This window comes from Sebastes umbrosus, chromosome 19 (assembly GCF_015220745.1).
Source record: "Sebastes umbrosus isolate fSebUmb1 chromosome 19, fSebUmb1.pri, whole genome shotgun sequence".
Taxonomy (NCBI): Eukaryota; Metazoa; Chordata; class Actinopteri; order Perciformes; family Sebastidae; genus Sebastes; species Sebastes umbrosus.
The window spans coordinates 3,218,861-3,243,520 of NC_051287.1; the positions used below are offsets into that span (position 1 = coordinate 3,218,861).

General features: G+C 40.1%; 1 protein-coding gene and 1 long non-coding RNA gene across 2 annotated transcripts; one reads left to right on the forward strand and one right to left on the reverse strand.

Annotated features, from left to right (window-relative positions):
* Nucleotides 1-842: 842 nt before the first annotated feature.
* dmgdh (dimethylglycine dehydrogenase) lies at nt 843-20,672 on the reverse strand. The gene is made up of 16 exons (XM_037752491.1): nt 20,418-20,672; nt 19,662-19,830; nt 17,304-17,402; nt 17,053-17,217; nt 15,576-15,780; nt 10,066-10,314; nt 9,787-9,985; nt 9,543-9,712; nt 9,282-9,435; nt 6,862-7,027; nt 6,648-6,778; nt 3,368-3,585; nt 2,866-3,023; nt 1,991-2,050; nt 1,732-1,866; nt 843-1,653 (listed from the first exon to the last, which is right to left on the reverse strand). Exons 1-16 carry the CDS (start codon nt 20,540-20,542, stop codon nt 1,441-1,443), a joined length of 2,616 nt encoding a protein of 871 aa, XP_037608419.1. The 5' UTR covers nt 20,543-20,672; the 3' UTR covers nt 843-1,440.
* LOC119478077 lies at nt 19,827-24,202 on the forward strand. Its single transcript, XR_005204380.1, has 3 exons — nt 19,827-19,987; nt 23,638-23,698; nt 23,953-24,202. It is a non-coding gene; the product is annotated as an uncharacterized LOC119478077 (long non-coding RNA).
* The last annotated feature ends 458 nt before the right edge of the window (nt 24,203-24,660 follow it).

The window sequence follows — 24,660 nt, forward strand, 5'->3', positions numbered from 1 at the left end:
CTGTGCAATAATTATATAATTATCTGACACTTTGTGCAATAATCTGACACAACTGTCATCTCATCAATATACATATTGTATTTTTATCTTTTATATTTTTTATATTTATATCTCTTTTTTTTTGTATTGTCTTTTCATTAGCACCTATGGGATTGTCACAATATAATTTCGTTGCACTACACAATGACAATGAAGGGCTTGAATTTTGAATCTTGAATTAATCTGCCACTATTTTGATTATTTATTAGTCGTTTCAGTCATTTTTCTGGCAAAAATGCCCCTAAAATTAGCAGTTTTTCTCTGTTTTACTTCTCTTTAAATTATTTTTTGGGGGTTTTGGACTGTTGAGACAAAACGTGCAAAATGTTTTACTAATTTCTGAGAAAACAATTAATCAATAAGACAATAAAAGATTAATTGATAATGAAAATTTGGATGTAATGAAGAAGTAGTAATATATTTTACATTGCATTATATTACTCATACCGCCATATATATAGCCTAATATTGTGCTTTTATATATATTATTAAATTATAATATATATCAAGGTAGTTTTTTATTTCTTTTATACAGTATATACTTCATTATATTGTATTACTGCATAATGTATGTACTGTATATTACAGTATTGTATTATACAAGCAGGGGCCGTTGTTGCAAAAGTGGTTCTTACTATTTACATTATTCAGTCAGGAGAATTGGGAAAAATAGACTTTTGAAAAAAGGTAATTTTAAATAAAAACTATTATGAAATAAAAATAAAATCTTATAAAGCTTAAGAAAATGAAAGAAGACTGAGGAAGGATGGAGGAGAGGAAGGAGTTAAGACACAAACACTTCATATGAGACAGTGAGTGCATTGATTTAATTATCAAGTTATTAATGTAAACAGATTTAATTACATATTAGAAAAAAAAGACAGATTTATAAAACAATCTTTGTACAAGTTTGCAAGCATTCTGTTTGTTTTGGTTATTGGTGTTTATATATGTTGTCACATTTAACACAGTCCCAGAGCGCTCTTATTATGATCATGAAAAATGAAGCGCTATTTATTTTTTTTGTTTTCAAATAAACACATTTTTTCATTTGTACCGTTTCAGCTGAAATTTCAAGAATCAAGCAAACTGTTGACCTGTAAAACATTTCACATCCATTCAAGGAATTACAAAAAAGTAAATTACTCTTCCAGCACCGTAAGACATCGTGGACAGACAGTCGTTGATTTCCCTTTGCTCATAAACACATTCATAAGACGTACTATAGCACTCTCACATGCTGAACTTCCTCCTCGTCTAGACCAAACAGGAAGTTGTGAAGTGATGCGACTCTTTTCCCCCTAAACTGGCCACACATCCACATCCACATAAGACTCTCATTGATACATCACAGTAAAATCGTTCTTCATTAGCGGGTGAGAAACTGATCCGAGGACAGTCTTATGCTTTTCCCTTTGCTTTCTTCTGCAGCCGGGTCCGTGTGGGCTCGGTGAGGACTAAGGGCTCCTGGATGACCATCGCGGGGTATTTCCTCCCCAGCAGCTCCACCTCCACCTTCTGGCCCACCGAGCACAGCTCCACAGGCAGGTAGGCGAACGCCAGGCTCTGCTGGGTGCTGTAGCTGTAGGCGCCGGATGTCGTGTTACCGACCACCTGGTGAGACGAGACACTCATGTGAGAATAACCACAAAATAACCAAATAACACCAAAACAACCTCGGCTGTTGCTAACCTTGCCGTTGAGCCAGATGGTCTCGTTGCCTTCAGGGTCGATGTCGTCCGTGTCCAGCGTGATGTAGGACAACTTCCTCTTCAGGCCCTTCGCTTTGATCTCCTGAAGGGCTGCTTTGCCAATAAAGTCAGCGGGCTGAACGAACACAGAAACAGACAGCCTTCAGAACTTATTCCTGGTTATACAGGAAATACATCATAGATACTTGGATATAAAACAGTTAATGTACGTAAATAAAATGCACAGGATGGATGGTTACCTTGTTCAGTTTGATGAAATATTCCAGTCCAGCCTCCAGAGGATTTGTGTCACAGTTCATCTGTAAAGATCGACATAACTCATGAAGTCATTCTGTAACTTCCCAGTGGTGTTCCTTCTGTATTCAAATCTAAACATTAACATTTTAGTCAAAGTATGTTTTGGAGTCAAAATACTATTTTCCCTTCAAGTCCTTCTAAAGACTTTTTCCCCACGTGACCTGACGTAGGTTTGTGTATGATGACGCTGCTACATGCACAGTATATATACATCCTTAAAGTCAGTGTATTAACGTTACATACAGTAACTTAGATGGTGGTCGGCGTGCTCCCAGTTAGGAGAAGCAGACAGGAGTACCGGTACGGAGGCTAAGCAACGTACTGCTGTGGACGCCACGTTAGTTCACATCAGAAAGTCACACAAAAACACAAACTAACTAACCGATCGATGCAGCGGTAGACCAGCAACTCCGTGTTCTGAGAGGTAAAATTACTGTTTTTGTGACTGGAGTCTGGTGGCTTTGAAGAGAGCGATATAACGGCTTCAGTTCCCCGTTGTTAAAGGTCTGTCTGATGGCGAGGTAAAGCGATGAAAATACTCTAAATATAGCGTAGACCTTAACTGATATTGATTTTCTTTAAAGTTGTCAGATAAGGGGGGGAAACAGCTAGCCTGGCTCTGTCCAAAGGTAACAAAATCTACACCTACCAGCTGCTCTATAGCTCAATAATTAACATGTTATATAGCGTTTGTTTGATTTGAACAAAAAATGACAAGTTGTGATGAAATATTCCTTTAATTCCCCCTTGTGTGTGTGTGTGTGTGTGTGTGTGTGTGTGTGTGTGTGTGTGTGTGTGTATGTGTGTATGTGTGTACCTCAGCTCCCCAGCCTCTGAAGCCCTTCTCCAGTCGGAGGGAGGACATGGCGTAGGTGCCGAAATTGTCGATGCCTTCGTCTTTTCCTGCGTCCATCATGGCCTGATACACAGCTGCCATGTGCTTCTGCTCGATGTACAGCTCCCAGCCGAGCTCACCTAAACACACACACACAGACACACAAGATACACAGCACAGGTAGTCTTTAGTGCATGAGTGTATTTGTGGTTCTTCTTGTAATACACCTATTTAACAAGAAACATTAATAGTAAGAGTCCAAAACTCAAAGATACTCAGTTTACCATCATGTAAAACAAGGAAAAGGAGCAAATTCTCACATTGAGAAACTGGAAAACGTCACGTTTGACAGGTTTTGCTTGCGAAATTAAACAATTAATTGATAACGCTGACTATGGATAAGAACCTCATACAACCCGACTTCAAAACACCTGAACTCTCCCTTTAAGGCAAAGAGGACGTAACTTCTCAAAGTGTGCAGTACCTGTGTAGGAGATCCTGATGGCCCGGACGGTAATGCCGGCCAACTTGATGGGCTTGCAGTGGAGGAATTTGAACCCGGCGTCGCTCAAATCAGCGTCTGTCAGCTTCTGGAGAACTTTACGAGAGTTTGGTCCTGCGATGCCCAACACGCCGATATCTTCTGTCACGTTGCTGATGTCCACGTCGTATCTGCCGTCTTCAGCTTCTGCCTCGATCCACCTGAGGTCAAATCCAAAAAGAAGAAGACTCTAATATCGTATCATTACAGCTTCTCTGCATGTCATCTTATTTGCCTGAGTGACAAATGCATTATACAGGGTTAAAGGTTAAAGGTTCCCTGTGGAGTCTAGTAGCGTTATGGAACTATTTTTCTATGAGTGTGTCCCCGTTTAGGAGGCCATAGTTCGTCAAGACATACAGCAAAGTGCCAACAAAGACAGGGAAGAGGAAGGAAACATTTGTTACACCTCAAGGATACACAAAATGCGTTTTGGTGAGTTACACTGACTTAATAGCATAATTTCTTTCCCTAACTAAAAGTATTCCACATTTTGCCACATCTCAGCCACGTGTGAAGACTCTCAGGGTGATGTGACCTCGTTGAACTCTTCCTCTGTAGCGTGGTGGCGTCACCACTAGAGTTCGCTACATAGCATGAAACGGTCCCGTCCTCCCTCAGGCTGCTGTAGAGAGATGGTTTGAGTGAATGTTTTAACTACTGCCTCCTGATTGGAGCAAACGGAGGGGAGTTGTGTTAACAGCTGCTATGAGGTTTTAGGTTTCTGTCGTATAAAACAGACGGTGAGAGAGTTTTCTTCAGCACAGCTTGAGACTCGACTCTGTCCAGGGTGTGAGTGACCCCGAACTAACGGCATGTACTCGCTGTTCTCTGCTAAATGAATATAGTTTGTCTACTTCTGTGTGTGCAGGTTCATGCATGTGGCCGTGGTTAATTAGATGCATGAAAATACTGCATCAAAACTGACATTTCTTAGAGTGTCGTCTTTCAGAAAGCATGACACAATGTTTCTAAGCACTAAAACTACAATGACCACAATTCATAGAGTTGCAAAGTGGAAGGAGCTATTTTTTAACCTTTTTAATGACTGTTTTTCATTGTATGAAAATGCATTGGTGGCATTTTAATGCATGTGACAATAAATTCCTTGAATCCTTGAGACTTTGGGCGCCCCTGGAAGCAAAAGTTTCTTTCCTTTTAGTTTGGATGGATGTGAAACTCTTATCAGTTGAATCATCAGTACAAAACATGAACAACTGTGTTAGAGAATTACAGAGCCCAGGAGTGACCATACAGGGAAAAAAGTATATATATATATATATTGAGGCCCCAATTTACTAATTAGTGCGTACGATATCTAATTCGTTCCCTCAGTTTCAATTACGCACGGCAGATGTGCTGGTTACATTTCGTGCAACCAGCATCAGACTCAACCCCTCGAGCTAATGTGCACATCAAACGTGTGGTTTTGATTAATTATTCTGCTCATCAACAGGCGTGTAAGTGAAAAATGTGAATCATTTAAAACTTCTCGCTCCACTTATAACTCCCTCCGGACCGTCTGCTCCTGTAAAGCCAAGTTCACACTACACGACTTGCTGTCTTGTAATCGGGAGTCTTTAAGTCGTCGTGGTTTTCACACTACATGACTGACCGACGACAGGTCACAGACTAACAAGATCTTTCACCAGGAGGAACCCCCGATGAGGTCTCCAAACTACGTTTAGTCACAAAAACACATGCAAGAAATACACGGTAAATGACGTGATACCGTACGGGAGACACATTGCTGATGTTGTCGTTGGCACGTGTTCACAAAATAGTCTGTTTACACAAACTTTTTTACTATTTATTCCTCTCGGGGCAACAACAACTTTGCTTCGTGTTGCAAATGCAACACATACAGTAAGTTCCTGTTGTTACAGGCGACCCCTCCTCCTCCAGGTTTCCCATCAACCCGTGTCTCACGCTCTCATTGGCTGTAGCTCGTGGCCGGAGTCCCTGATAGGTCCTGATATATCTGGAGATATATATCTCCAAAGATATACGCTCGAGAGGCCGATGTGATTTGCCTCTGATCTGGGGCTTTTGTCAGGGAGCTCCAAAAGCTTGTGTAGCGTGAACGAGGCATAAAGTCTTTCACCCGTGCATCAACTGTTTTAAACAAGGCCAAAATGTTGTCTGAGTTCCACATTTTTAATTATAATAGTCTACAGGTAGAAGTGTGGTTGCAATGAGCAACATGATGTGCTAGAGATTGTTTAGGTTCAAAACTGTCAGTGCGTCATGACGGGGAGAGCTCTGCAATTCAAGGAATGTAATATGATTGTCACAGCCACTAATACACCTTCCTATAATAAAGCCTTCTTTCTGATCCCACCCCGTGCCTAAAGGCGCCACAGGTGCACTGAATTAACCTAGCCACGGAGTTACAAGAAGTACATTTGGCACACCCTCGACGCACCTGACAAGGAGCATCTCATTGTGTTGCTAATCACAGTCTGACATCTACCTGTACGCTATAATAGATAAATATGTAGGGTACCAGACCGCCAGTCTGGTTTTAAAAAAGATGACGCACCCAACTGTTCTTAGAGCTGTGAACTCTTTTCAATGTGTCTCCTACACGCCTGTTGATGTGCAGAAGGAACTGTGTAGAATAATTCATCAAGACGACATGTAAGCACGACGGGTTCTGTAGTTATTTTAACAGTCTGATGCTGGTTGCACAAAATGTAACCAGCGGATCTGCTGTGCACGTTTTCACTAAATTGAGGCCATGAATTACTATGTTGTGCACCCAAATTAATCAAAACATGGGAACGATTTAATTTAATTGAGGGAACAAATTATATCTTGTGTGCAACAATTAGAAAATTGTGGTATCAATATGTATATTTATGGCTAATGAATGAATGACGTTGGCAAGAAGCTATCGTTTAGCTGCCGAGAGCACAATCACTACTGTCAAATCTTTCCTACATCCTTTTGTTTTGTGATCATCCCGATTCCAAGCTGTTCTGCAATCACCTGCCACAATCTACCTTTAAATTCTGCATCTGTATTCTTTTATTTCTTTATTGTAAAGTGCTTTGTGCTGGGAGACAAAGTGAATGTTTATCAGACGCCATTTAGAAGATGACGTTTGCAGGGACGGTGGCTCTTAGTGGTCAAATAACTCTTTTTCGATGCGTAAACGTGCGACAACTTTTGATGAAAAATATGAACTTGAGTGAGATCAAGAATGAGTAAAGAGTTTCACCTGAGGTCGTGTCCCTCCGACCCCGATCCGGTGATGAGCAGGAACTCTCCCGGTGCCAGCTGGGTGATGGTGACCTCGGCAAAGACTCTCCCAGCGGGTGTCAGCATGTGGCTGATGTTAGTCAGTCCCACCTGAAGGTCAGAAGGGTGATGAGTCGTTGATGAGGAGGCGTTCACATCTAAAAACCCACACTGGTGTTAATGAAGAGCTCTACCTTTGGCATGGTGTTGGCAAACAGGCGGTCCAGCAGCTTGTGCGAGTCCTTCCCCTTCACCACGAACTTGCCAAACGGCGTCAGGTCGATCACTCCAACCTTCTCCATCACCAGTTTGCACTCTCTGCCAGCTGGGCTGAACCAGTTGGTGCGTCTGAAACTGGGCCTGGAGCACAGAGCAAACATCAATCATCAACTTTATATCGGTTGTTATAATAAAAATACTGTACATAAAAGTCAGAGGGTTAACAAAGTCTGAAGATTCATCCTCTCAAAGTCATGAATGTCTACTCAGAATGTCATGAGAATATAACTAACAGTTGTTGAGATATTTAAGTCTGGACCAAAGTAGTGGATCAACAAACTGACATTGACTTCCCCCTTATAGAAACATACCAACAGTGCTCCTAAAAATACAATACAGCTATTATGACAAACACAAACCTCCATGTCACAGATATGAGCCAGGTATGCAGCTACGGAGCGGACCAACTCGTCTGACAAGACTCCAAACACTCGCCGGTGTGGTTTTTATATAATGTCTCAGCACATATCTTCAGGATGAGATCCGTCACATGTGAAGTTTGTGTTAAACGCAGGCATTGATAGATTATCTGCATGTGTTAGCAGTGTGTTAGCAGCTGTCCTGTTCTTTCCCAGTGTGGTATCTATATATCTAAATAGTTCTCTTGTGCTGCTGCTCACAGTTGGATGATGTGTGCTGAGTGGAGCTCAGGAGGAGAACATGTGTTTGAGCTTCCAGCCAAGAACATTGTGTCCTGAAACATTTATTCCAACAAGCCTGTATATCCAGCAGAAAGCGTCTTTCTTTGTGCTCTGCTGTCACTAAATCACTATATTCTCCGTCTTCCTCCACAGTGATGAGAGGCTGCTGTCAAACAGGAAGTGAGGGTGGTGCTGCTCTACTGCAGGAATGTGTGAAAGCTGGTTTAATACAGGTTTGTAACAGCAGTTAGTAATTATATTTATAAAGCAGTTACAGGAACATTTTGTTCAAATGTTTATTCTTGACATGCCGGTTATTGTTTCGGTCTATGGCTGCATTCACACCAGATTAGGTTTTGTGGTGATTTGCCGCAGGGTTGTTGGGAGATGTGGGAGAGTCACCGCTGACTGCACGACGTCTTTTGTTCCCTCATATCTGGGTTGTACAGTTTAGGGCCGTGATATGGCCTACTGCAATTTTCAAACCGCAGAAGGTGCAATATTTGTTAAAGGTCCCATATCGTGCTCATTTTCAGGTTCATACTTATATTTTGTGTTTCTACTAGAACATGTTTACATGCTGTAATGTTAAAAAAAAACTTTATTTTCCTCAAACTGTCTGCCTGAATATGCCTGTATTCACCCTCTCTGTCTGAAACGCTCCGTTTTAGCGCATTTTGACGGAATTGCAACAGAATTGCGTTGCTAGGCAACAGCTTGGGTCCATGTGTACTGTCTGTCAGCTGATGACATTCACATACACTGCAACCAGGAAATAAACTGAGACACATTTAGAATGTTTACGCTTAAAATTGTGTAATGGGTCTAAATATTGTATATTCGTGACATCACAAATGGGCAGAAATCCTGACAGCTTGTTTCAAATGCAGAGTTTCTGAATACGGGCTGTGTGTGTTTCCCTCTGGATTGAGTGTTTCAATACTTTCACAGTATTTATATAGGACTTAAGCCTGCTTTATAATAAAAAAAACATGAAAACATCACTTTTTTATAATATGGGACCTTTAAAGGTGAAATGTGTGTCAAAACACCACTTTAAATTAAATATTATTGTGCTGCAGAGATGATCTGGCCTAAATATCATATTCTACAGACTTCAGAAAGCATCTTTGTTTGGTACAGATCCCCGCTAAAATCACACTATAATCATTTTAATATGTTTTTCAATGAAAATGAGAATAATTATGTGAAAATTATCATTCCCTCTAACATCGCAAATCATATTGCGATTGCAATATCGGTGAAAAATAATCAAAATCGATCAGCCCTGGTACTGAAATCTATAAAGCAGCATATTTGTCTACTCCCATATTGATAAGAGTATTAAATACTTGACAAATCTCCCTTTAAGGTACATTTTGAACAGATGTGATTAATCGCAATTAACTATGGACAATCATGTGATTAATGACATTTAATTTTTTAATTGATTGACAACCCTACTAATAACGTTACCTGCAGCAAAATACCTCCGCTAATTGCTCTACTTTATAATTACGGTGGTTATGTCAAAGCAAGAGACTAAGATGCCTATTTGGAAATCAAATTATGAGCGGTTCACGCAGCAACACCACAGGCCAAGCACTCGGCCCGTTCTAAACAGGCACGTTTGAACGGGCGCTGCACTCGTTAACATAATGTTTCATACCAGCTCTGCTAACTGGAGGCCTTACTTGTATCCGATGTCATCTCCAGGTTTGTGGAACCAGTGAGGTTGTTCCCAGCCAGCGTGAAAGCCCATGGATGCTTTGTCCTTCAGCAGCTTGTAAACGCCGCTTTTTCGGTAGGTTGGTCGACCGGCGAATCGCTCCTCCTTCGGGTAACCGACTGGAGACATTGACAGAGTGAAGAAGAGACGGTTAAAACGTTTAGTGATGGTAAAAAGAGAAGGTTTAGACTGAGGAATGTGCAACTGTGTCGTGTTTTCTTCTTACCCACATTGTTGAAGCCATAGGATTCTCGAGCTTTAGCGCACAGGAAGGGCACGTCTGCCCATTTGCCGTAGCGGTTGGGGTCGCATTCTATCAGGTCGTAAGGAGGCTCCCCGTTCCTGATCCAGTCACTCAGGTACTTACCGATACCGCCGGCGTGGATGACTCCATACCTGGAAATACAAAAACATTATGACTTAGCCCTCTACTAAAAAGTGCAAACTACCCTCCGTCCTCCAACACGTACCCGAAGCCAATGGCCGTCCAGTAGTTGCGAACTCCTTGGTGTGGTCCGACCATGGGCAGCAGGTCAGGGGTGTACGTGATTGGTCCGGACACGATGTTGATGATGTCAGCTTTCTTCAGCACAGGGACCATCTCCATGGCCATCTCAACGTGCTCCATTATCCTGTCCAGGTCTGATTCAAACAGCTCTTTACCGAAACCTGCAGCAGAGACACAGACGGTTAGTTCAAAGATATAAAAAAATGGTTTCCAGAGGAATTTGTGTCCGTGGCAGACTGACCTGGAGGAACTCCATCTCTGACCCAGGAGTCCTGCAGCACCATCTTTTCCATCTTCTCATACGGGCCGAACAGCAGGCCGTCTCTCTCCTGACGCAGGTAGTACGAACCCTCCAGGTCCCTGATGACGGCCAGCTCCTTCTTCAGAGCCTTCACCTCCGGTACCGTCGCCGTCACGACGTACTGGTGATGCACCGGGATGGTCGGGTGTTCGAACCCGATCATCTTGCCCACCTCCCGCGCCCAGAAACCTTAAAAACCAACAAACAGAGATAAATCAACTAACAAGATAAAGTCAGATCTGCTATGTGGGTTTGAATTAGTTTCAATGAATTATATGTTAGTTCAAAAATGTTAAAAACAGCCCTAGTAGATATTAGGTCCTGATGAGTATGTTTTAGCAGCCGGGGGTGGCCTTTTGTAATCGTTTGTTCAATGAGAGAGAAGCGTTTTGCATGCTGCTTTTGAGTTGCTGAGCGCCTAGCGCTTTTCTCCTCTATGCGCCTCGCGTTTTTACAGAAGCATCCTGAATGCCTCGAGTTAAAAAACAATTAAACTCAGAGGGGAAAAGCGCCCAACATCATTATGTATATATATATATATAAATATAATATATAAATAATAATAATAAAATAATAATAATTATTATTTTATAATAATTAATAATAATAATAATAATAATATATATATATATTATATATTATTAATATATAATAATAATAATAATAATAATAATAATATATAAATAATATAAATATATATATATATAAATAAAAGACTCAGCAACTGTTCAGGCAACAAAAAGCGGTCCACTTTGCGTTTTCCACCTGCAAAACGTACTCTATCTGATCCCGGCCTTACGGCTAGAGCCATGAGAGAAGAAGATTTGGCTTATTTTAGCATAAAGACTGGAAACGGGGGGAAACAGCTAGCCTGTCTCTGTCCACAGGTAACAAAACCTGCCATACCAGCAGCTCTAAATCTCATTAAAGAACAGAGTTTCTCATTCCTTTCTTGTGACGAGTGGAAAAACGACGCAGCTGCTATTTTTTTATGAGCAGTTAGGAGCCGGCGGCGCTCTGCCAAGAAATGTATGGATTAAACACAACATATAGGCACATTGTTTTAGCTTTAAACAGAGCTTTATGCTAAGCTTTAACCTGCTGACTGATTCAACAGACACATATAAGAGTGATGTCAATCTTCTGATCTAACTCCTCGCAAGAAAGCAAATTATCTCCCTCCCCACTGCTTCCACTGTACCAGTCTTTAGGCAACTTTTGGCAGTACAGTATGTTCTCAGTATGTTCTCAGTATATTCTTATTGGATCTTTAAGGAGTTTACATCACCTGGTGGACGCAAAGATGAATGAATCTGTTTGTAAGTAAGAAGATACGCCCACAGCGACGCCCCTCTTTCTCTAATTGGTAGGAAATGATTCAGCAGCGACTTAACAGACCGGGATCGGACTTTCCAACAAGTTTATAATTACTTTCATTGTCTTTTGAGATAACAGACGGACCAAAAACACAGGAAATGTGATTACAGTAAAGGGATAGAAACCACCAGGGGTAAATGTGGTAATGTGGTTGAACTGACCCTTTAATTAGAAGGTTTGTACCAGTAGATTAAAAATATATACAGGACAGGGTGCATGCATCATCCTGTGATTTTAAGGCTGTAAAATGCAAACATTCAGAAATAAGCACAACAAAAATAGAAACCCAGTGCCCACATAGAACTTTTTGTAATCACCACGAGGACCTCCTGTTTTAACGCCCCAGTATTTATAAAATAGAACAAAAAAACAAAAGCACAAGAGCCGATAAAGTGCAAATACAATTGTGTGGTTAAATGAAATGTTAGCAGCTCAAACAGTTCTTCCCCGAGCCACACTGTCAGGACCAAACCACCAACATTATATATGTGTTTTCTAAAAGACATCGGACCCGTCTGTGAGAACACAGGATGTCATTTTGTTTCAGAGCAGCCTCTGGGTTTTACAGTACATTATGTAACAGCGGAAACTTTTCAGCAGCTCATCCAGCAGATACAAACGTTAAAAAAATACCCGTCTTTTTCTGCTGCTAAATGTTCTACCAGCTGGTTCATACATTAACAGCCACACAACAAATATGCCGTCTGTATGTGGGACATGTGAACTGAACAATGTGGACTTTGTGCCAAATCAGCTGCTGTGACCTGGAGGGTGAGGCTGGATCCTGAAGGGGGCACCGAACCTGTTGATCCCTGCTGCCGCCATTAGATTTCAAATGTTTAATTGCATACAAGTCTGCAGCCAATTAACATTCCAATACTTATATCATGTATGTGCACCACATGTGTGAACTTTTATCTCATGAGGGTGGGGGTGCATGCACACAACACACAGATAAGGCAGTTTATGCAAGAGCTGGGCAGCAGAGGAGCGTGTTTATCAGACGCCTGCACACAGGGCCAATTCACCCGGTTACCCAGGAGCAGTGATGGATGGAGTCAACAAGCTCACCAGAATAAAAACATCCTTTGAAACGAGTCCTGCTGCGACCACGGCAGCCGTCCACGTTGTTATTTATTAATCTAAAGAAGGTCACAGGTTAAATACCAGAGGGTAACTATGGAGTTAATTACCAGGGGATACGTGGAAATCGTGTTAGGACACTTAATTAATTTGATAAAATAGAAATTAGATTTTTAAAAATATATCCACTAGGGCTGTCAAAGTTAATGCGATAATAACGCCACACATTTCTTTAAAGCATTAACTTGTGTTTTTTTAGTAGATTTTTATCTCAATAATCTCAAAGCCAGAGTGAAGATACTGGTATCATATGAAACTAGAAAACCTAAAGAATCCATCGGTACCAACCATGTCATACTAGCTTGAAGTGAAGGAGGTTAAATAACGATCCAAACTTGAGCTACATTTTGATGAAGAAAAACTGGCATGGCAATATTCAAAGGGGTCCCTTGACCTCTGACCTCAAGATATGTGAATGTAAATGGGTTCTATGGGTACCCACGAGTCTCCCCTTTACAGACATGTTCTCGATTAAGTGTAAGAAAAATGTCAATGATTTTTCCTCAAAGCCCAAGATGACGTCCTCAAATGTCTTGTTTTGTCCACAACTCAAAGATATTCAGTTTACTGGTATGGAGGAAAGGAAAGAAACCAGAAAATATTCACATTTAAGAAGCTGCATCAGAGAATTTAGACTTTTTTTTATCTCAAAATTACTCAAACTGATTCATCGATTATCAGAAAAGTTGGGGATTAATTTAATAGTTGACAACTAATCGATTAATCGTTGCAGCAACAAGTAAAAGGTTGAAACATCCAGCTGCTATTCTAATGCAGACTTGACCAAACTGACCTATATTGCATGAAAAAAATAGAATTATAACAATAAACTTGTATATAATTAACATTGTTAAACAACATCTAGAGGGAGCCACTGAGCTAAAGCATATTATTGATAAAATGTATAGGTTTGCAGGTTCACACAATGGTCAAAACGAGGCTGACATGTAACCTGACCGTTGCCCTTACTTTAGGCCCTCAATGGTCTTTATCGGGATGAGGGGGTATCGCCAGACTGACTGCTGGACAAAAGAAGTGGTTACGGTTCTGGATGAGGCTTTATGGAGGCGGCAGTAGGGAATAAGAGACTAAAAGAAAGAGCAGAGAGAAGGTTTGACTAGAGTTGGTCGGCGTTATGCAAGCTCAACAAAACAGGCGTTTGTGGGCGACGGGTTTTAAACAATAACATGAAGTTGTTTTCTTCCTTTGCTATGTGGGATTCATTATGGGGATTATTTCTGCAGCTCGGCATCTGTTGTCAATCTTTGAAGCACAAAAACAAACCTCACAAATGCACAAGTCTGTACTTGCAAAAGCCTACATTTACCTGTTCAATATCAATACGGAAAAATTAAAAAAATGTTAAATTATCTGACTGTGGGACAAAGATTCATGCAAACAAACACACATGTGAGATATCTATCAGTCTGACATTTCAGTCCCTGGATACAAAAAGAAGGAAAATGCTGAAAAAAAGACCTTTCTGTGGGGAGGTGTGCAAGATTTGCTGCTTCAAGATTGGATGAAATGTGAACTGTTGGCCTGTTTGGATTGGCTGTAGGACACAGAGGAGGCAAAATGTCAGCAGGACCCGCAACGTTTGCTGGCTTCAACCAGAAGAGTACAGAATGTGCAAACTAAAGGGGGCGGAAATATAGAACAAGAAGACGTGAATGAGCTTTAGAAAATTTGTTATGCGAGGGCAATTAAATGCTTGTGGGGTGTACTAGAACATTAAGTTCATGCATCGCAGAGACTGTTAAAGCACTACTTTAAACATGCATATACAGTATATCAGTTTTCTTCTGCAGTTTCTATCTCATTTGTTTTGTTAGTTCACTTTTAAATGATTGTTCCTGCAGAGAAAAGTGACTAAGGACAAATATACATGACCTATATGTTACACAATCTCCTGGATAGAGGAGCACAGACTGAAGCAAATTCCTGAAGCTCGTCAGATAAACAAGCAACAGCAGCGAGGATGAAAGAAGTCTTTGCCAACAAAATCCCCCCAGAACTGGTTTGACCCAGTTCAAACCAAAATCTAATTTCTCTGAACTCTGCAAGCAGTGGTCTGCATGGGCAAAGGTCTGCTGCTGCTGCAGTGGCTGCTGCTGCAGTGCACAGATAACATGGTCGATAGGGCAGTCACTATAGGACGTCTGCATTGTCTTAATCAGCAGAAAGTTACATTTTAGCATGAGACTTCTGCACTTTTTGTGCACTATATAACTAAAAATGTTCAAAATGTACCTTAAAAGGGAGATTTGTCAAGTATTAAGTTCTGCTTCAATTCCATATTTGTTGGCGTTTAGCCTTTCAAAAACAACAATTTCACTGCGGTCAAATGAAAACCTCATAAAATATAACGACAGACATTCAAAGCCTCATTCAAAAACATCAATAAAAGCTTCAATTGTAAAAAGAAAATGACATTCGGTACCTATAGTGGCTTGGTCCGAGCCATTTTGTTTACACAGCCAGGGCCGTCTATGAGTTGATTTTTCAGCGCACACACAGAACGGCGGCGGACCGTGAAGAGATATTCACTGAATTTGACAAAAAGTGTATTGTCTTGTGTATTAAGTTGTCTTAGCAATATATCTTATAGGTCACACAATATGAGGCTATTTAATACGCTATTCATTTATTTATTTGACATATTTCCCAACAGACATTTTAACCGTTGATAATTTCATCTGCCGTATAACGACACGTGATGCCGGCTAACATAAACCCTGGTGTATGGACTGCAGTGTGTACATTATGAGCCTCTAGTTACTGTAACTAAAGCAGACTAAGATGCAAATAAAAATCCCCTTTAAAGCCTGAAATTGCACCAAAGATCAAACCATCCACATTTTATATGTTCCTGAAAGAACACATGACATTCCACATGACGTTATCTCTGGTTTGAGTACTGTACATACCCGTTGCATTGACGATGCGGTTGGCGCGGATGGTCCCATGAGGAGTTTGGACGTCCCACTTGCCGTCAGCGGTCGGGGTGAGGGCGGTGACCGGGGCGGGGTTGTAGATCTGGGCGCCGTGCATACGAGCTCCAGCAGCCAGAGCCATAGTCAGAGAGTAAGGGTCAATGTGGCCGTCGCCCGGCGTGTACAGACCTGCCAACACCTGAAAATATATTCAGGTAACAATAAATATTAATCATTATTAATGTTTTCGTTGATGCACAGAAGTTAACTGATCAAACACGTCTCTTAAATTCTTGAGGCTGCAATGTTCATTACTTTACATAATACTCTTAATACTAAAGTGGGCAACATATCAACAGATTTTCTATTATGTTAATGGTTTATTTAACTAAAGGGGTTCATCCACCTGTGAGCATGAATGTGCCTAATATTTGATGATTTGAAAAGAGGTTTTTGTGTGAGACAACTTGACATTTTGGCCTCCTGAAGATGATGCAAGACTCAAAATGGAAAAAGCTCTTCCTCTGAGGAGCATGAATGCCTGAATGTACCAATATTAGTCAACTAATAAACGTCACTATTTTTGTGGACTTTATTTATCGTATTCTGTATGTTCTCTTCGGCCCAGATGTCAAGAAAACATCAGACATCTGCAGAAGTCCAGGTCCGTCCTCTCCCACTCGTGTTAACCTGTCGTTTACCTGTATCCATCTCAACAAATTCAACATTTGGTTCGCTTGGAAACGGTCCGAGACCACCTCTCGTAAGCGGCCTCGGTCCAGTTGTTTTGGTCTGCACCAGAGTACGATTACTGCGTTCACAACTGCCCAAACAAACCGCACCAGTTTGATTAAAACAGGCTAAATGTTCGCTTGTGAAAGCACCCTAAGAATTTCTTTGGTCGAGGACAGACCTAGCTGGTATATTTCATGGAAAATCTTTGTGCACAAAGGGTAAATTCGACCTGACAAAAGGACAGGAGCTCACGAAAATCAGACTTCTTTGGGGATCATGAATATACTGTACATACCTGTAGTTGTTGAGATATCTTGAGACTATCTAACGAACAGATTGACCAAATGACCAACACACTAATGGACAAATTGACTGACTTTCCCATCCTTAACTGCTAACATAGAACATAGAAATGCCACCCTAACTATTTAGATTTTAATATGTGTCCACACATGCATAATAATAATAATAATAGTTTTGTCTATTGTGTCATTTTTGTGGCCTCACTTCTTCCCCCTGACTGTAGCTTCATATTTCAAACAGACAGGTAAGAGAGCGGCATCAATCCTCTCATTTAACTCTCGGCAAGAAAGTGCAAAACCAGGATGAGGTTGCACAAGTTCAAACACTTTGTATAGGAGAGTGTTTAGTTGTTAGTCATACTATTCTGCTTTGAGATGATGAAGATGAGAATCACATTCTGTATAAGAGTAAAAACTCCCTGGTTGGTACGGACCTTGTCTATGTTGAGCAGAGGGAAGTGTTCGAGGACTTTCTCTGGTCCGATCATGTACTGCTCCGTCACATGCCAGTGTGTTCGGCTCATCTGGTACTTCATCTCGTCCACTCGAGCCGCCGTTGCAGCAATACGGACGCTGCCGGGCTGATGAAAGCCCACTGCCTGCAGATAAAAACACAATATGGGCACTCAGATAAAACGTCATCATCAACACATCACAGTCAGGAAAGACGAGCGAGGCGCCTCACCTGTCCAGTCTCAGCCTCCAGCTTCTCGTACAGTTTAACGCTGTCATAGTGGACTTTCTTGAGGTTGATGCCTGGATGGTAATATGTCGTCAAACCAGCCTGAAATACAAAACAAACCATGATGAGAAAATACATCCACAAAGACACAACACCCACAACTTAAAGATGCATCAACAGTTGCTTATTTACACATCCAGAAAGACACAGAGCAACATGATCATTCATGTGGATTTGTGTTTGTGTCCATCTGATGAATATAAGTCCAATATTCTCTCTCTGTTAACTCCGTTTTGGTCTCCACCAACTCCTCTTTAGCTGCTAAATGCTCCACTATGTTCACTAGCTGGTTGCTAACTTTGTCTGCCTGCTGTTTGGTGATCAACAAGTAGCGTAAAGCCAGTTTTAAGAGCTAAAAACGATAATAAGAGCAGTGAGAGTGAACCAAAACAGTGATGTTGAGGGCTGTAAAACCAAAACAATGAGCTTAAAGATGCTAAAACGCTCAGAAGACCCGCATAGTCGGGTGTCACGATGAGCAACTCCTTTAAATAATGATTATAGCAGCTTTAACACCCTGTCCAAGTATTTTAATACACCTCTAAACTATACTATAACATAATACTGTGAATGAAAGAGTAAAGCGGGGTTTATGCTTGCCGTATTGTTCCCGGCGAGGGTGCGCATGCTAAAAATAACATCATCTTTAATGTTAGATAAATCGTGAAGGCTCCGCAAGTTGTAGCAGCGTTTGGTCGTGCACGTTTGAGTTTTTATAACTAGGCACACGCTGTGTGTGCGGGGCTTTTCCGACCTGACTACCACAATAAAATAAAGGAAATAACTTAAATTAAGAAGTAAAATAATAAATTTGAAAGATGGACAATTCATTTTTAAATGCTTTAAAAGCAGCAGATCTCTATTTTGCCGGCCGAATCAAAATGTTTACAGGATGTTAAACCTTTCAACCTTCGTTTCATTAGAATACATTTAACACGACTCCTTTCTTTACAGGGATTGTATAAAGGCGATATAGTATGTCCATGAATATGAGATATAAGTTTACAGTTAATTACAATTCCATCTCGACAATGAGGAGTTTGTTTTACGGCGTTTTGTCCGTAACACTCGTTGACTTCTTTCTTCTTCACAGAATCTTTTGTTTGTATTCCCTCTGGTGTTTTGGAGAATACTGCAAAGAGCAACGCTTTGAGCATAAACGCCTTATGTGCGTGCTCGTAGCTCGCACGACATCCACACATGGATTATAAACAAAGTTTAATTAAGATTAATTTTCACAAGTTCGTCACAACCTTTAAACTGACTCCTAAAGGAGGTGTATGTGTTTGTATAATGTCCTTCAGGTGCTTCAGTTTCCTCCCACAGTAAAAAAACACATGAATCTAAAATCCCCCACATCTCTGCCTCTTACCCAAATGCATGCTGGGATACTAGACTCCTGCCCCCCCAGATGAGGAGAGTAACATAATCAGAGTAAGTTCCCATCTGACAGGTCAAACGTGTATTAATAGCATCAGAGTGAAGTGAATGAGTGACGGTGTAGAAGGGTAAGTAGGTCAACACCTCAGATGCCTTGAAAACTTCTAACAGCTGCCATCGATGGATACGACGCAGCGACTGAACGACACAAACACCTTCACTAAACGAGGCTGTCGAGGAAGAAAGATCTCCATACTTAACTACTAGCGTTAGACGCTCAGTGGTCAGTTGGAATATTATTCAGAGGACTGATTGACACTAATTTTGTTTATAATTATCAAGAAAATGCCCTGTTATATTAAAGAAATCCAAGTTGAGACATCCATGTTTAACACCTGTCAAAGGGGATAAGAAAAAAGTGCAATTTTAGAGGAAACAGGGCTGAAACGATTGTTAAATATTGCCTAGTTCCAGCCTCTACATTGGGAGGATTTGGCTGCAACAATGCATAAATGACTGTCAGTCAGACAAAACCAGTATTTAAAGGATGCCACTTTGGAAAAAACTATTAAATTGAGAAGATAATCTGCAGATTAAATCGAGAATTAAAATAACAGTTAGTTGCAGCCCTAGTTGTATGTGATTGGAAGCCGAATATATTTGATGTTTTGGACTGTTGCATGGACAAAACAAATGTTTGATGACATAACTTTGGGCTTTAGTAAATTGTGATGGAATTTTTCTGACATTTTAAAGACTAAAAATAATAAATAATGTTGGTAATTGTTAGCTGCAAACCGAAATGGAAATGGAAAAGTGTTTAAATGTGACAATACACTGGTGCTATGTGACACAGATCACCTGGGTCTTCCTTCACATTCCCTGTATTCAATAAATAAAAGCAGACTTTGGTGGACGTACAGCGTGCCAGGTGGAGCCAGCCGTCAGATCAGACTTCTCCAGCAGCACAACATCCTTCATGCCACCTTTGGCCAGGTGATAGGCCGTGCTGACCCCCACACATCCCCCACCGATGATGACAGTCTCTGCAGTGTCCTTCCACCTCTTCCTCAGAGCTGAGGTGGCATCACTGGAGAAAGACAAAGACAATACAGGTGAATCAGTACAGCTCCAACATGCAGTGTTGTCATACCTGCAACCAGAGCTAAAGAACTAAACCATAATGCAGAAGCACCACAACTACAGAGCTGAAGATGCATCACTGGAGAAAGACAAAGACATTACAGGTGAATCAGTACAGCTCCAACATGCGGTGTTGTCATACCTGCAACCAGAGTTAAAGAACTAAACCATCATGCAGATGCATCACAACTACTTTGTTATGTGTAAAGTTGCACCAAACTGTGCAGCTTTTTTTTTTTACAGCATTTTAGGCACTGCACGTTAATTATGTCTATTTTAAGAAAGACAAAGGCATTACAGGTGAATTATTACAGCTCCAATATGCAGGTGTTGTCATACCTGCAACCAGAGTTAAAGAACTAAACCATCATGCAGAAGCACCACAACAACTTTGTTATGCGTAAAGCTGCACCAAGCTGTGCAGCTTTACGCGCATTTTACGCACTGCACGTCTATTTTACGCACTCAGTTATAACTAATTGCACGATCAAAGCGTGTTCAATGTGCACATGTGAGTAAGCTGAACTATCTCACCTCTCTTGTGCTTGTTTCCTTGAAGTGCAGCAGATGGTTCTCAGTAAAGGAAGCCGAGCACTCCCTCCACACGAGGATAAATCTCTCCTCAGATGACAGCTGATAAGGTTTAATATCCGAGACATTATTGAGTTTAAAAAACACTAAATCATGCAACTTAAAGCATAACTCTCTCTCTCTCTCTCTCTCTGCAGCGTGTTGTTATAAATATCCCTGTTTTACACACTGACAGCCGTGTTCAGAGCTGCTGGCACGCCCACAGCTACAGGTCGAGGACAGAAACTTTACCCAGAACAGCCCTCAGACCTGTTAACGCTTTGAGTGCCATAACCCCCAAATCTATATCACAGGGACCCTCACTAAACATGCATTTATTCTATCTACAGTCAAGCTACCAGGTGTGTTTCTCTCTGCACAGTGGTGGAATAAGAAGTAATCAGATCCTTAAAGTACCAATAAATTCATGTAAAAAGTCTCTATTAGTCCAGCATTCAAAATCTTATTTGAGTAAAAGTACACAAGTATTAGTGGAATGTACTTAATGTATAAAAAGTAAAAGTACTGGTTCCGCAGAAATGGCCCCTGTGACTCATAATATTATATTATTTGATTTATAATAACGCATAAATACTGTTGGAGCTGCTCCAAGTGGAGCTAGTTTTATTTACTTTATATACAGTTTAGTTCCCAATTTAGGAATCTCTAAAGGGTCACCAGACAAATCTGAGGGGTCATAAAATGATTAAAGGGGTAAGGAAGGAGAAGAAAGGTAATTCTACTGCACAGACTTGTGACTTTTTCCAGACTGTTCTCTTTTATATGCTTTTTGTTTGTAAAATGTTAGATAATTTTCCCTCTTTGGACCTCGAACATTTATTTAAATGAAGCCATATGAGAAGTTATGAGGGTAAAAATTAAGATACGCGCTCAACTCAAGATTTAAAAAAAAAAGAAGACAGTATGATGTAGCCTTAATGTAGATAATTTAAAAAGGAAACTGGGACATCACTGCAATTTGACTTTTTATTAAAGTATAAAATGGAAATACTCAAATACGTCAAAATTGTACTGAAGTACAATACTTGAGTAGATGTACTGAGTTACTTTCCACCACTAGCTGAGCAGGTATAATCGCTTATTAGCACTAAACACACAGTAAAGCTGCGGCTGATGGGAATATCATTAATTTTGCAAATAGAAATTTAAATGTTCCCCTGATGGTGGCAGGAGATCAAAGTTATAACAGCTCATCCTGGTGGTTTAAAATTCATCGGTTACTACTTGGCAGAGGATACAAATGTCCCAGTTAATAATGTGTTGGGTGGCTTGGATTGTTTGGATGTAGAGGACTGGGTAGGGTCCATCAGGAAGTGACGCTCTGTTGACATCACCACGGCAGGAACACAAAAAACTAAATGTTAGCACCAACCACCATACCACGTTTTACATCTAGGGTATCTTCTTAAGTGAGGTGGATAATCACAACAATTATCTAGCTAGCTAGTGTTGGCATTATTTTGTTAACATAATGGTCTAGCTACAGTACATGTAGCCAACTCTGTGAGATAGAGAACTCACATTTTATGTCTAAGGCAGGGGTCAGCAACCTGCGGCTCCAGAGCCACATGCAGCTCTTCAACTCCTCTCCAATGGCTCCTTGTGGATTTATAAAAATGGAAATGAATAACAGATTTTTGTTTACATTTTCATTTTTATTTATCATTGTTGTAGGTCTATGGTACGACGGAGTATTAGAGCCACATTGAGGAAAAAAAATAATTCGGAGATTTCGAGAATAAAGTCATTATATTACGAGAAAAAAGGTCAAATCTGCCTTCTGTCCACATCTGAAAATAAAGTATGCACTGCTATGCATGTTAGAACTGTCATGTTTTTCTCATGAAAATCACAATTGTTATAACATAAGAGTTTATCCGCTGTACCAATAATACTCTCCCAGTGTGTGTTCTGCAGGTAAAAACTATATTGAGTACAAACAAAAGTCCAGCTTGTTGCAGTCCCACCAGAGATAGTGGCAGCCTATATACTCCACGTGTTGTTGTGTAACGTTATATAAGTCTAGTGCACTGTGTTTGCTGACACTTACAAATGTATTAGCTCCTTTATTGCATCCATGGTCATCACAAGGTAAAAAGAGAACAACCAAAATACTTCTATTGGATGTTTTTCTCTCTGACTCACTCTCTTGCCTCACCGTTATATGAAGTAATAGAATAACTGTGAGTTGATCTTTGGATTTATAAACAGAGTGGGTTCTTGTTTTTGGTCAAATGATCTGTGACATTTGCTCCACTTACACCTCTGCAGACTCTGTATCTAAGTACATTTACTCAAGTATTATACTTAAGTACACCTTTTAGGTACTTGAGTCATTTCTTCTCATGCCACTTTAAAAAATATTGTACTTTTTCTTCACTTTTCTAACCGCTTTTGTTACTTTACAAATTAAGATTTTTGCATACAAAACATACAAAGAGCTTATGAAATATGATGTTTTGTTATAAATTAAACTACCCAGCAGTTTATACAGATACACCTTAAACAATTAGTCGATTAATCAAATATTAATTTGCAGCTATTTTAATAATTAAGTAATTTTTCTTGCAAAAACATTTCATGATTCCAGATTCACAAATGTGATGATCATTTGCTGCTTTTTTTTATTTTTATTTTTTTTATTTAAATATATTTTTTTAACATTTATTACTTTTATATATATATTAATTTCAATTATTTATTTTTTAAAATATATATTAACGTTAATTATTATTATTTTAAACATATATTAATTTTAAATTATTATTTTCTATTATTATAAATATTATAATTTTATTTTTATTCTTTATTTTGAGGTTTGTGTTACTGTTTGGATAAAACAAGTATTTTTTGGGCTCTGTAAATATTCAGAAAATAATGAGAAATACTGTCACAATTACCCAATCAATCAACTGATGGAGAAAATAACAGCACATAAATCCATAATGACTATTTAATCAGTTGTAGTCCAATACAAACGAGTTTAAAATACTTTTACTTTAGGTAAAGTACATTTTCCTGATTACTTTACTTGTAACAGAGTATTTCTACAGGGTGGTATTAGTACTTCTACTTAAGTAAGGGATTTGAATACTTCCTCCACTCCTGGTTGTTTCGTGCACTCATAAATATGTTAATAAATAAGTTTGTTTCTGCCTTTCAGAGTTTATATAAAGCAGCTGTGAAGATAAACATCTGGTTGAAACCTGCTGCAGCTGTTCCAGGTGGGTTACAGGAAGCTGTGTTGCAACTAAAGGCTCAAGGACCGCTCAGAGATCAATGTCAGACAGGATGGTTCAATTCTTTTGACCTGTTGTTTACATTTTACACAAGTTAGATAACAAATAACTAGTGCAAACCTTTCTGGGTGGATTTTCAGCAAATACAGCAGGAACAACAACAGAAAACATGAGATCAGTGTTAATCTGCTCTGTTGCATTAACCTGTTTCTGTGTGTGTATCTGGTGTTTACTTTTAGTCATGTCGACGGTCCAGACGGAAATATCTCAACAGATTTTGTATGTATAGCCATGAACTTTGGTACATATATTCACAAGCACCAGAGGATGAATCCTAATGACTTTGGTGATCCACTGACTTTTCCTCTAGCGCCACCATGAGGCTGACTCTTGTGGTGTTGAGTGGTGTTCCCCTCAGGATGCATTATAATAACTTTGGTGATCCCTTAAAGGTACAGTGTGTAGGATTTGGCAACATCTAGTGGTGTGGTTGCAGATTGCAACCAACTGAGTACCCTTCCACTCACTCCACCCTTTCCAAGACTGCGGCAACGTGAGCTGCAAGACCGTGGTAACGCCGTTCTCCTCACTCAGAGGCCATCCTTACCATAATAACACTACTTTAGGAGCAACAGAAGTCAGGCGGTGGCTGGCGGTACCACGGTTTCGCACTCTGCAGCTCACGTTGCCGCAGTTTTACAAGCAAAACTAACCCATTAAAACACCAAAATTGCAGAATAGAACAAATAAACTAACCGATCAAGGCAGCGGTAGACCAGCAACTCCTGTGTTCTGAGAGGTAAAATTACAGATTTTTTCAATGTAGTCTGGTGGTTTTGATGAGAGCATGGATGGATATAATGTCGGAAAGGTTGATGGCAAGGTAAACTGGTGAAAACATTCCAAATAGGGCGTACACTTAAACTGATATTGATTATTTTAGGTGT